Source organism: Neopsephotus bourkii, unplaced genomic scaffold, assembly GCF_033783945.1.
Source record: "Neopsephotus bourkii isolate Nb327-2 ecotype Australia unplaced genomic scaffold, CSIRO-AGI_Nbou_v1 NB_1493, whole genome shotgun sequence".
Classification (NCBI taxonomy): Eukaryota; Metazoa; Chordata; class Aves; order Psittaciformes; family Psittacidae; genus Neopsephotus; species Neopsephotus bourkii.
The window spans coordinates 4281645-4295773 of NW_026901969.1; the positions used below are offsets into that span (position 1 = coordinate 4281645).

General features: G+C 42.9%; 1 protein-coding gene across 2 annotated transcripts in view; it reads left to right on the forward strand.

Moving 5' to 3' along the window:
* The first annotated feature begins 2756 nt into the window (after positions 1-2756).
* The window catches only part of LIN7A (lin-7 homolog A, crumbs cell polarity complex component), a 51491-nt gene continuing 40118 nt past the window's right edge, over positions 2757-14129 (forward strand). Inside the window, exon 1 of one of the 2 annotated variants that reach the window (XM_061369358.1) lies at positions 2757-3253. In XM_061369358.1, coding sequence (XP_061225342.1) covers positions 2974-3253 — 280 coding nt within the window. In that variant the 5' untranslated portion in view covers positions 2757-2973. The remainder of the gene's footprint in view (positions 3254-14129) is intronic. The other variant, XM_061369357.1, reaches the window with a different exon arrangement.

Below are 14129 nucleotides of genomic sequence, written 5' to 3' on the forward strand. Positions count from 1 at the left end.
GAACTTACGCTGAGCCTGCTATGCAAGTGCACCCCTCCCAGAAACAATCTCCAGTTCAGAAGTAATCATGGCATTCTTCACCACTTGCTAGCTGCAGCATTAGAACATACAATTTTTTAAACTGTAACAATTCAATCAACTATTCAGATAATTCTTACCAATAATTTGAGCAGTTTATTACAGAACCATATAATAATTTAGGTTGAAAAGGGCCTAAAAAATACCCAACCTCTTGCTCAAAAGCAGTCAAATTTCCCAGTTAACACAGGCTCCCCAGGCTCTTTCCCCGTCAGGTTTGAAAATCTTGAGGGACTGAGGTTTCACAGCCTCAGTGGGCAACAGCTTTCAAAGCTTACCCACTTTCAGAGTGATCCTTTTTATTTTTTAATAATCTGTGTTGTGTAAACTCATAGCCACTGAAGCCTTCATGTCCACATTTTAGATCTCTGAATGGCATACTAGATTTTATTTCAAAATTTAGCCACAGAGATTCTACAGCTCTCTCATAAGCAAATAGCCTTGTTCAGTGGCATCTGACCACTGACTACATGTTAAAGATCTACCAGTAAGCCAGTCTGCAGTCCATACAATATAAAAATCTGTTAATTTGGTCTAGTTTCCTTGGTTCAGTAAACATCATGTGTAATTTAATTAAAAGCTCCAATACACCCCAAGGAATCTGCAAGAAGACTGAGAGTCAGACAAGTTGCTTCTGTCTAAAAAGCACCTTCCAAGATAGCAAGCAGGCTAGCAGTCATTCTTCTGGACTGCTAACCTTTGCTATTAGAGTCCACCATTTCCCCTGGGAGGTGGCAAAGCAAGAGTTCTCTGCCTCATTTCACACCCTTTATCCAGTCACTGAATTCAGATGGATAACTTCTGCAATTTTCCCAGTTCAGCCTCCTAAAGTATTCCTCAGCTTGGTCTTTAATGTTCTTGAGCATTAACTATGCAGTTATGCTGATTATGAAATGTTTAATTTCAGCAAATGCTGCTTTTCATCTTCCTTGAGCGCAGCTAATACTCCCATTCAAGTCCCTCATCCAAGTACCAATTAGCCCCTGTGGCAGAGCACACAAAATCTGACCAGCCGTAGATGAAAAAGGATAAACCCAAAATAAGCTTATTGCTTTCCACAGTCACCCTGCTCAGGCTCAAACATTGATTTTTCCAAAGTTGTATGTTTCTAAAAAGCTACATATTTGGCATTAACACTATGTATTTATTGACAGAAAAGCTGCTGTTATAATTGTATTTTGTTTCAAAATGTCTGTTTGCAAGATGGCAGTTTAATAGAGCAAGTCTGAGGGTTATTAAGTCCTATACAGAAAGCAACTTGGATGGCTAATTAACTTGGCACCTTGCTTTTGATATTATTTAAACATACTTTTATATCTGTAATAGATTCTTTTGAAGTGTCGTAAGAGTTTGAGTGCTGTCACATTAGGCTGTTACAGCTTCAAATGTGTACTTCTCTGTTCAGGACTATGAATCCAGTACTGGGTAATATGACTACTTATGAGCTGCTGTTACACGTTATGTCAATCCAGCTACTATGCAAGTACGTAAAATCTGTGGAATAAAAAACCTTTATGTTAAGCTTGATTTTAAGAACTGACTGCTTGCCAGGAACTGACTTCTTGACTGGTATTTTAGCCAACTAAAACGTCTTCTTGTCAAGATACCAAAAATGGGCTACTGTTTGTTTGTTAAAGAACTTTGTGCTGAATTAATTTTATCAGAAATGGGTGGTTCATACATATTATTTTAAATTTCTCTAATTTTACAATGGCCAAATGAATTTTTAATCTGCTCTGAAAACTTTTAACGGCAGTTTCCACACCTTCCCTCAGTATCTATACTAGTGCTTAAACACTCTTGCAGTTGAAAGCTTTTACTTGCATACAACTGCACTTGCTGTACTTTCAAGTCACTTGCGGCTTGCCAGGTAGCTGAGTACCACTCCCCTTTGGAGTAATGCTGCACCCCATCCCAGTGCTCCCTGGGGGAACACAAGACCACAGGTACTACAGAAGGCAATAAATACTTAAAAAAGGATGCCATTGTTCACTCAGTCATTCCTCTACATCGTTGCCCACCTCAAGGAAGGCAGCAGAAACTCTGTGGTACTCTTGCCACACTGTTGCACCTTTCCCAGATGGCAGCTGAACAGGTTCCTTTGACTTCATGTGAACGAGGAGGGTCAACAACCAGAGGGCTGCCAACAAACCTCGCAGAGCTCTGGGCTGGAATTCCACCTTCACGGATGGTCTTCACAAAGGTCTCCAAGCTCACACAAGCTGCAGCTGATGGGGAAGAGGTGGCCACCATGCATGGTCACCACACAAGGCTTGCTCTGTGAATGTGAGGATCCAACCCCACACTGTGGAGACATGTTGGGTTTGCTTTATGGAGAACTTCAGGTTTCTCGAGGATGGCTGAGCTTTACCCAGCAGTTCGAAAAGAGGTGATGGCCGGACTTAGGATGAGGCCGACAGTGTCATCCATCCAAAAGGGCCATTACAGGACACGTCCCTTCGGCCAAGGCCCTTCACAGGCTCCAGATACCTCCTCTCCTGACTTCTCACGCAGACTTCCATCCCCTGCGGCCAGCCCTCGAGGCAGTTCCTCGCCGCTTGCCGCCTGACAGCCCTCCAGCCGCAGCGCAGCTGAGCTCGTCCCTCCCCACCGCCCCCGGCCCAGGCAAGGACGCGCCGCCGGATTCGGCCCCCGCCGGTCCTCCCCTCCCCGCCCCGCGGCGCTGCAGAGCTCCCCGCCCTCAGCCTTCTTTCAGCCGCCATCGGCCGCTGCGGCATTCACGGGGCGGTGGGACCGGCAGCTGCTTGCCCCACACCCCCACGCACGGCCCGGCTGCTGCGGCTGCTGCGGCCCCTGCGGGCTCTGGGACTCGGCCCTGAGGCGAGCACGGTGAGGCGAGGACTCCCCGCCAGGCCCAGCCCCGGTGGCGCAGCGATGCCGGCAGCCCGCTGCGGGCCCCGCCGGGCCGCCCTCCGCCCGCTGCATCGTGGCGCCCCGTCTGTGCCGGGCCGCCCCCCGCTGGGCACCTTCTCCGCCCCGTTCGCCTCTTCCTCCCACGGAGCCACCCTCCTCCTCCGCCCCCTCTCCCTTCCAGCCTCCTCCCCGCCCTTCCCCGCACTCCACGCCGGTGCCGGAGCCGCGCGTCACTCGGGCTCCAGCCCCGCAGCAGACATGGCGACATTGACAGCGGTCCAGCCGCTCACGCTGGACAGAGGTAAGCGCGGCCGCCGCCGCTTCCCGCGCTACCGCCGGGCCGCCCGGCCGCCCTACAGTCTTGCGCCGTGCCCGGGGGCCGTCGCGGCGGAGCCAGGGGTCTCTCCCCCAGGTCCCAGCGCGGCGGGCGCTTCTGCCGCGGCGGCTCTGCTGGCAGCGCCGGCTGCGGCGGAGGGCAGTGGGGAGGCGCCTTCCCGCGGGGCTCAGGTGGGAGTCAGGAGAAAGGCTGAAATGGAGGAAATAAAACTTTGTCCGGGTATGGGGTAGCGCTGGCATCCCTCGGGATGTGGCTCCGCTGCCGGCGTTCCGCTCCGCGCCGCTTTGCCGAGCGCCGGGAACGCTCCTCGGTGCCGCTCACTCCACTGCTCCAGCCCCGCGGGGCTTCCCCTTGGTGGCCCAGCGATACCGTCCCCGCCGGTGGCTCGGCGGCGGTTGCTCCGTGGCGGGGAGCCGGCCGTACCGGCAGTGAGTTGGGAGCGCGCACCTCCCGAGGAGACGGGCTTTTGGTGCCTGACTGCGGCGTTCTAGGGGGCTGGCGAAGGGGCGAGGAATGTGGGGAAGAGGGCAGTGAACGTAACTTCCCCGTTCCCTGGCGTTGGTGATGTTCCTCAACCTTGCAGCGCGTCTGTGTATTCATGTAGATAACTACTCCTGTAGTCCGTGTATGGAGAGCTGCTGGTGCTTTGCCAGCCTTGACAGTGTGTCAGTAACCTCACCAAGGTAATGCACGAGGGTGCTGAAATCTTGAAGTTACGTTTAAATTAAACTTTTAGCTTCAGGCTGTAAAAATTGGCTCTCTCCCCTGCAGTGCCTTTGTGCCTGTGATAAGGCTCTGCAAAAATGTTATTAGATTTCTGTGGATTACCGAGGAGAGTAATTTACTGTTCTGATTTGGTTTGCCTCTATGGCTCCATCAATTAGAGAGGCCAAACAGCTTCTGATACAGCATCCTGAACTGTCAGGGTGACCTTCCTAACTTGCATCCAGAGCCTCCAAGAGGCTCCCAGCTCATCCAAATCATGTAGTCTTGAAAGCATGATTGAGGCAAATGCCTTTAAAAAAGGTTTTTTATTTATTTTTTTATTTTCTGGAGGATTAAGATGGGCTTTTGAAGCAAGATAGAGAGCTTCTTGCTGTAAAATCTGTGCAAAAGAAACCTGATGAACTCTGTTTCAAAATGGTAAAGGGCAGCTAGGTACCTTTTCTGGAATCTAATTGAGAGCAAGGCACCTCACAAAGTACTCTGAATACAGTTTGCTGGATGACTCAAATTCCAACATTAGTAGTGGAGGAGAATCTGAAGTTATTTTTAGTGAAATAACAAAGTGCTTTAAATTAAACGGTTCAGAAATCCAGTGTGTAATCTACAGTTTCACCCTAATACTGTTTTCAGTAAGCGGGACAAATCTATTTCCTGGCAAAGGGTTGAACAGATGGCAATCCATTAGCAAACCTGGCTTTTCAAACGAAAGTATTACTCTTTCAGAATTACACATTTCTTTTCATTAGTAAAACTGTGCTTTAAAAAATCCACGGTACACAGAGATGCAGATGACTCCCAATTTAAATATAAGCATCTGTTATCAGTGTCCAGGATATGTCTAACCATTTGGCAGGGGTGCCAACATCAGTCCCCTGGTTGTCATCCAGGGCTGATATTAGTGTGAGAGAGATAAAACGTTGCTGAATGATAGGATGTGACGTGCAAAAGGAAAATACAGGAAAAAAAAGAAAAAAAAAAGATTTAAATACTGCACCTGGCTTGCAGAAGGCCATTTCGTCAGAAGGATGCACTTCTTCATCTGTAACATGTTGCTGCTATGTCAACTGAAGAGAGTGGGCTGAAGCAACCCCAGAAGCAATTGTACCAAGCCCAGTGCTTCCAGGTATTTCCTCCGTAGTATTTCTTTTACAGAAGGAAAGTTCTATACGGTGAGATTTTCCAGATTTCAGTTGGTTCTATTGAAACAGATACAGCTATGTTTACTGTCACTATGATTTGCACAGATCTGGTGTGATTTCAGTTGGTTCTGTTGAAACAGATACAGCTATGTTTACTGTCACTATGATTTGCACAGATCTGGTGTGATTTAGGCACAGCCCTGGAAAGTCTTGTACACTCATACTCACTTTGCCATGTCTCATGGAGAGCTCAGCACAGCAAGGAAACAAACGTTTTGGGAGACTTGCCATTAATAACCTTGCATTGCTGGAGAAATTGTTGCTTGATATCTGTCCACGAAGTGTTCTGCATTTCCTTCTGCTAAGGGGTTGCCGAAATGGGTACATACAGGTACGTATAGGTACATACATCATATAGGTACACATCAGAAGTCTGAATTAAATTCTGACACAATCTCCTCCTGGATAAAACATACATGTTGTATTCTAGTAAGGAGATGGGAGCTTTCTTAAAGCCTGACGTAAATGGCATTCAAAAACTGTATGGTAAAATGAATTACCATTTAAAGGTGAAGGGCATGTTTTGTATGAATGATTGAAAGCCAATTACATTCTGGAAGATTACTTCAGTTCAAAGCACAGGAATTAATTTCCTTAATTCCTGCCATCATGTGCCTTTCTACCTGCTCAAATGTGTGCAAGTTCCATTAGGGCCCTTTAATATGTGGAACAAGTTCACAAAATAATGGAAATTTTAATCACTTACAGTTTAATCTCAAAGGCTTTGCCTGACCTTTGCGTGGTGCTCTGCTGGGAAGAGAGGCAGGAATCAGCAACTGATTCAGGAAGGAAACAAAAATGGATGGAGCTATGTGTGGGTACCACGTAGGGAGGGTGACCCCAGCATTTGGGACCTTTGGAAGGGAAAAGCTGCCTGATACCTGCCTGCTGGGTGTCTTCTAACAGTCAAGTAAGTCTCTCCATAAAAAAGAGCACCCTTCCTCAGCTTTACTGCAAATGTCTTGCATCCTGAATCTGTACCACCCCATCAGTAATCTCCAGTGTCCATCAGAGCTAGCTGGGGCAATTATTTATGTTGATTCAAAGCTTAAACCCTAAAAGTGTAGGGAACTCTACCTTGTTCCATGTTGAGATGGGAAGTTACTGCGCTGTCTTTCATAAAATGATGAGCAAAAAAAAGTCAGGTTTGGTTTATTTTTCTGTGGGTTTTTTTTTTCCTTTTTCATTTTATGTTCAGGTTTATGGGTTTTTAAGTATGTTCCCAGCTTAATTTAGCTCCATTAAAAAAAAACAAAGTGGTCACTGAAAACCAAAAGGGAAATGTTTAAAAACACCTGTACACTTATTTTTCGCTTATACCACAGGTATGTCTGTAGTAAGAACATGGTTGACACTGATTTCGGTCACATCTCTGGTTGCAGTTAGTTGGCATTTTCCAACAGTATTTATTTGTATTATGAGCGTGCCACTCACCACATCTCATCTTGTCCTTCTCTATATGGGCCAGGCAGTGCTGCCTTTGCCTCTCCTCTCAATGTCCTTTGTCTTTCACAGAGGCATTGCCTCAGCCTACCCCACGATCCACAGTTGCTGCCTTCCCCTTCATTGTCCAAAGCCCCACGTGTCCATTGCATGCTGTCTTCTGTTGCCTTGCTCTTCTCAAAGCTTAAGTGCAATATCTCTGTGCATTGTTCATAATCCTATGCATTTTCACTGTTCAGCAACCCAGTTTTCTCCTGTAATCCTTTTTCTTCTGCCGTCCATGACCATCAGCACCTCACCAGCTTGATGCTGTCTCAAATGCAGCATACACATCCAGCGTCAATATTCTGCTTTTCTCCAGGCGCGATGTCATCTTGTCCAGCCAGCTAAGCTTCCTCATGGTTCTCCGAGGTCCTCCTGTGAGTTCCTGTGTGCTGTAGGTACACATTGTGAGCAATTAGAAATTAAAGGAAGCTTGTTGTGGGTGGGATCACTTAAAGGGTGTGTTAGGGCAGCCTGATGGAAACATTTTCTGCAAGTACCATTACACTCCCAGAAAGATGTTGGGAGGAAATGAGTGCTGTGCTTCCCTTGGCACTCATTTCAGGAGTGATATGGAGGTCTGCAAATTGAAGCAGACATCTTTCCAGCTATGCATAATAGATGTTCCTCTCTATCTGAACTTTCTTATTTTGCTAAACAGCTGGCAAATTTTTCATAAAGCTTACCTTACTTTGAATTTTACTTGTGCTTGTCTTTCCAAGATGAAAATCTGCTTTGAAAGAAAGCTGCTCAGATTGTTGCAAAACCTCAGTCCCGGTTCTTGTCTGCACAGGACCAGGAAAGCGGCAGCTTCAGAATGGCACTTTCAAAAGTTGGTTTTGAAAATGTTATACAATTAGCCTGTGCAAAGACCATCTCATGAATAAGAGAGAGGGAATATCGTCTCATGTGAAGAAGGGCTTTCAACTGTCTTTTGTTAATAATCCATGACCTATTATGTTTTCCTTATATAGTTACTCTTCATGTCACTGATGCTTTCACGTCTTCATGTGACTGAGAATAAAGCAAGACATTTGAATAGGCTGAATATACAGTGCCAATATTTTAATCCCTGTGAAGTTTCATCACAAGTTCATAGCTATTGGCTATTGACAGCTAAATTTCTCTCACTTTCAAGTATGTCCTTGGAAACTGGAAACACTTGTTGCTGTTTGGTTGTAAAGTAGAAGTAAATTCTCTTGGACTTTTATGAATGCAAACAAATATTCTTCCGGTAGAGTGGGTGTCCCAAAGCTCCCTGAAAATCTTTTATAAAGCACCATGTTCAGTGATGATAAATGAGAATATGAATGAGCTTGGAATTGCCATTGGCTGTTAGAGGTGATAGACAAACTGTCAGTTGTGGTACCTGGAGTATGCCTGACCATTAATATACATTGGTACTTGCGAGACTAATCCTTCCTTCCTCTTCATCTCCTCTTAGCATTTTTCTTCTCATTACATCTTCATAGCCTTTTTCCCCATCTGTGCCCATATGTATGTATATAACAGAAATTTTATTGAACATAAGTTGTGGTAGACTGTGCATATATTAGTATAATATATATAATACTGGAAAAAAAAATATATAACATACTCATCAGGAAAGGAAAATCAGGTTCGTAAAGTGTGAAATACAGTCCTTGACAGAGGAGCACCATAAGGCCAGATCTCTCTCACATGGGATGAAGCCCTGTGGAGCAGGGCTAAGTGATGTGCTGCTCCCCGCTTGGCTCCCTGTCTGTCGCAGGGATGTCTTCTGTTGTGCTTCAGCTTAGCATGCTAAAATTGTGAACTACTTTGGCAAGTGCCTCATGCGTTAAGTCTTAACATTTCTCTGTTTGGTATGCCAACTGAGGACATATAAATATCCAAATACATTCTTCAAAGAAAGAAAGAAAAAAAAAAGCCTATTGTTTGTAGAAGCAGAAAAAAGTGGCAATTCTGGTCACAGTCTGAAATGTTTGGGTTTTTTTTACATCCGTGTTTCAACATTAGATTTTTTTAAATGTGTTCTTATGGAGGGATGGATTAAAGTAGGCAGAATAAGCTTGTGATTTATGGGTGGTGACTGGGATGTTTTGTGAGGATCCATGTAGTCAAAATGTTGGCTAGTTAAGTGTGCAGTTCAGCTCCTGGAGCTCTGGAGCTGGAGCAGGGGCAAGTACCTACCTACATGTCATCTCTGGGTTCCATAAGCAGTGTAAAAATATGTGGTTTGAAAACTTAAATGCACATGTACAGCTTAAACGCCCCTGGCAGTATGGGCCTGACCCAGGAGAGATGCCACCATGTGCCCCAGCAGCCAGAAGAGGTGTCACATTTTGGAAGTGTAGAGGGGGAATTACCTTAAATTTCCAGTCATGTTTCCTTCAGAAACGCGGAACTAATAAGGTTGGTGCTAGGTGTGTGGTCAGGAAGTGTTTGTGTGGCACCTTTGAAAGAGTAGCCAGCCTTGTGGCTGACCAACAGCCATGCAGGGACCTACAAGCTTCAGTTTCAACTGATGTCCAAGAGACATTTGTATAATTACAGAAAAAAAGGATTAGCCTCTTAATGTAATTGTAGGTAAACAAATTGCTTAATTCCATCATACTGCTTGAGTTGGACTCTTCTGATGTTGTTATCAGGCAGAAACTTATTTTGAAAATGTGACAAATTACTCTGCACAAAGCTGAAGTCATCAGCTTTGTGCAGAGCATAATTTGTCCTTGGAGTTTACTGTTTCAGGACATGTACATGCCCATCACTCATTAAAATAGCTGACTCTCAAGCAAGTGCAAAAAGATACAAATGGAAGCTTTTGGCTGACCTGTGTTACTCAGGTACAATGTTCTTGTACGTAATGCAATAGAAATATTAATTGTAAAAAGCCATTGCTTTTAGTTAGTTTATTAGAAGCAAAAATAAGAGAAATTGAGGATTTAAGAGGAAGCAAAGCAAAGGCACGTAGATAGTTTTGAGAAGCATATAACTGTAAATTTGAAAGTCTGTTTTCCATAACACAGGGCTAATTTGTTTCAGATATGCATTTTTGACATTTATAAAGTAATACTTACTAATGTGCTGTAAACGGTACGTGCATGTATAAATCCAGGCATTTTCAAAGTTAATCTCAGTGAGTTTAATCTTTTGAGACATTTGCTGGAGAGTCAGCCTCTGAATGAGAAACATTCAACTGTTAATTCTCTATTCTGATGAAAAAATTTGATTCAGAATTGCATATTTACATACTTTTTTCCTGAGTATTTAAGCCACAAGCTTGGATCATAGATATGTTAAATATGGAGGGAGGTCTATGTACATATTTGGAAACTTGTTTTACCAGGAACCAAAATGGGGTGGCTAAATAAACCTTAAGTTTCTCAAATGCAACTCAACAGGAACTGCATACAGCGTTGTTACCCTAGTGCTACTTTGTAAGAAGAAAAGAAAAAATCTTGATTAGAAAACTGTGTCTCGAGAAGAGACTAGAAGAGGATTGTTCTTTATTATTTGAAAGATGGAATACTGAAATATCCATGAATGCATAAAGCAGCAAAGCGTTGATTTTAATTGTTTCTGTATAAACATGGATAATTGTTTAACGAAGAGTGTTGCCCAAAATAGGCTTTAAATTTATTTCTTCTGAACCAAAATTAGATTTTTACTGTTTCTTTTCAATAAAAGCATATGTTTAATCACTCCTTCACATCTGCTGACTCCTTCTTTTTCAACCATGTTTTCGGAAAAAGTGGAAATCTCCTAGACCTTAAGGTAACAATCAGTTAAGCACTGGGGAAGAAAGTGCTTGAAATAGGTTAGATGAATGACCTCGGCCATCAGCAGCAGTCTTAGTCCTCAGAAATTTATGTACCATCATCTCCTAACTTATCAATAGATTTGGCAGCAGTGTTTTTGTTAAATGGTATTTACTGAATCAGCAGAGGAACAAAAGGATAACATAGCTGTTCCTTATTACACAGAGAAACTCGTGTAACAGACCAGAGAAACTTGAAGAAAGCATGGTGGCTTTAAAATCTGTGAAACAAGTCTTTGGAAAAAGAGCTGGGTTTATGTCTGTTCCCCTCTGTAGCCTGCTAGTCTTGTAACCAAATAGTAATATCTTTGGACTTTCTAATTTATCCAGTGCCTTTTGCATGCTAATGGTACAGCCATGTCAAAGTATGCCAGGTATGCCCTTGTATCTTAGGTGGATTGATACCTTGTGAAATCAGGCTGCAACCTGAGATGAGTTCCAGATCTCCGGCTCCTATTCTCAGCATCATTCCACATGTAGGACACCAAGGAACAGTACCGCAAAGGGGAGTGACAGTGTGCTGTTTCTTAGAGGGGTTTTCTATTTCACAGAAGCATAGAGTGGTTTGTATTGGAAGGGACTTTAAAGATCATCCAGTTCCAACCCCCCTGCCATGGTCAGGGGCACCTTCCACTAGACCTCATTGCTCAAGATCCGGTCCTTCAAAGCTGTGTTTGTAAATTGCATCTACAGTTCAACATAGACACAGCTTTCTATGATCCTATTTGTTTCAAAGTTAAAAGTTAACGGTGGTTAGGTGTTGACACCTACCAGCAGCATATCTGTACTGTGTAGTTTTGCAGGGATTTATTAACAAAGGATTTTATTTATATTACTTTCTTCTCGATGTTGTAGCTTTTCACATACATACTTTCAAAGAGCAGGGTTTTTTTCTTTCCTGAGAAATTACTAGTATGTAGCCAGCTACCAGAGGGATTCAAACTGAAAAAGCAATTTCCTTAAATCCACTAAAATTCAGGAGAGAATATTAACTCTCTTCTTATTACCTGAGCCTGCAGATAGTCATGTTAGCTATGTGTACGTAACGACTACATTGCATCCATTGCATTGCACAAATGCCGTCATTTCACTGTTGTCTCACCAGAGTCTCAACCAACCTAGAAAAACGTGATAAAATCATGATGCTTGACTTCAATTGACAATTTGTATTGTCACTGTGTACTGTTGCCAGTAGCCCACAGCCATGTTTCTCATCTTTCTGGTAATAACAGAAAAAGATTTAAGACTAAGATTAGCTGGAGAGATAAGAACTGAGGAGAGGCAGCAGGAGACTCTAGTAATGACTGAGCAGAGAAGAATGTTAGAGTTACTGCTTTGGCTCAAACATGGTGCCTGTTGTGAAGGAGAATTAACATCCCTAAGCTAACCTTACCTCCCTTTGCGAGACACCTGTTGGGGCCTTTTTTTACCTCTTCATGTGTCCTTTCCTGCCAACAAAAATCTCTCTGATGCAAACTAAAAACACAGTGTGGGAAAGGCATGAGGTTGCCCATATGGCCAATGCTGTTGTTTTGTGATGTGCACATAGGACACATAAATACTTGCTTTTGTTTAGGCAGGCCTGCAGAAGAATGGGTTTCAGCTAAACAAAAACTGTTTTAGCTGAACACCCCCCCCCCCCCCCCCGATTTTCATTCTGTTTTTCTTTGTTCAGGCAAGCTTATTCCTTGTCATTATTTCTACTTCTGCTTCTCTAACTTAGTCAAATGTTTAATTCCTTCACTGATTTCAGTGTTTTTCTCTGTATGTTTGTAGTTTAAAATACAAGAGCAAGCATTCTGTTAAATAGGGTCCTTGGGGTATTTAATATACCAGCCTTTCTTTCTTTTAATCTGGGATCTGAACCTCTGAAGTGTTTACATTTGTAGTTTCAGCGAAGTGTCCAGTGTGCTTTTGTCTAATGTTTAAAGCCACTCCATTCCAGCATGGTGAGTGGTGTCTGCTCAGGCGTAACTGATCCTACAAGATCAAGTGATGTTGTGAACAGGAGACAGATGTGGCTGGTGGAGAATTACCAAGGCATCTCTTTGCAGGACATCAGTGGCTCCATGAAGCAGTAGACAGCTTCCTTGCTTTCACGTAGTTCAACCTGTAGGAACTTACTTCATTAAGGCTAGGTCTATTCACCATACTGAATTCCTCAGGGAGTTACGGCTTTGCTTCAAAGAATTTGCTTTTTGCATTTCGTAGTTTCAGGAAGTCAAGACAGAACACCATTTTATAGGTGCTATGTAGGAAATAGCTGCTTTAAACACCTGTCAGTTAAAAAAATGCTTACAGAAAGACTCAGAATTACAATAAATGACACAAAGCCTGAAACAGCAAAATATCCTGCTTCTTGCAGGAAACAGGTTATTTTTTAATGTAAGGAATTAATAAATGCTCATATGTTCATTATATATATTTATTTATTTGAATACAAAATAAACTTTTAAATGCATATTATCCCTTTTGTCGTAAATTTAGCCAACTACCCCAGACAAAAACCGGACCAGAATCATGTCTCATCTTTTCTATTCAGCAGTAACTGGCTAGCTATAAATCATAGTTATGATCACAAAGACCAGATATAATTAAGCAATATAAAGTCAAAATTACACACAAGGGGGGGGGGGGGAAGTAATTTTACCTTCCTTTCCCCTTTCTCTGCAGCTCATGCAGCGGAAAAAGTATGACATTCTCTTTAGTACTGTGTTCTTAATTGCCATCATTTTCAATTGTCATCTATTCTTTGCATTTTCAGCTTTATTTTCTAATCTTTTCTCTTAAAAGATAATTTGGTAACATTTTCACACCAGTGCTACCTTCAATACCTTCTATACAAAAAACAGTGGGTGCTGTCAAACATAAATGGTTGGTGTATGTGTAATTTCTTGATTTCTCACAGATGGCAAAATCTCTGGTGAAAATTTTCAAACTCATTTATTCACCTCCTTATCCTGATTTCTTTAGAAATGGCAATGAGACTACTAATTTGGAAGAACAAAAAAAAAATGTATCTGTTTAAAAATATTACATTTTAAGGTTAATTTTAAATGCCTGTCTTTGAAAATTCTGAATTGTATTATTACTCTTCAGGCTTCAGATTAAGCCAGTGAAACTCATTGAAGCAATCCTAAATTACCCATTAATTCAAACTCTACTGTTATTTGATTTATCATTATTCTTTTAAAAAGCAACAATAGAAACGTGACAGTACCATGCTAAAGTATCTCATGAGCTCTGAAAGTTTTTAGGAGCTCTGTAGGTGCATCTCTCCCACACACACACGCATATAGAATCATAGGATCATAGAATAGTTAGGGTTGGAAAGGACCTTAAGATCATCTAGCTCCAAGCCCCCTGCCATGGGAAGGGACACCTCGCTCTAAACCATATTACCCAAGGCCTCGTCCAACCTAGCCTTGAACACTGCCAGGGATGAAGCATTCACAACCTCCCTGGACAACCTATTCCAGTGCCTCACTACCCTAACAGGAAAGAATTTCCTCCTTATATCCAGTCTAAACTTCCAGTTTTAACCCGTTACCCCTTGTCCTACCACTACAGTCCCTAATGAAGGGTCCATCCCCAGCATCCCTATAGGCCCCCTTCAGATACTGGAAGGCTG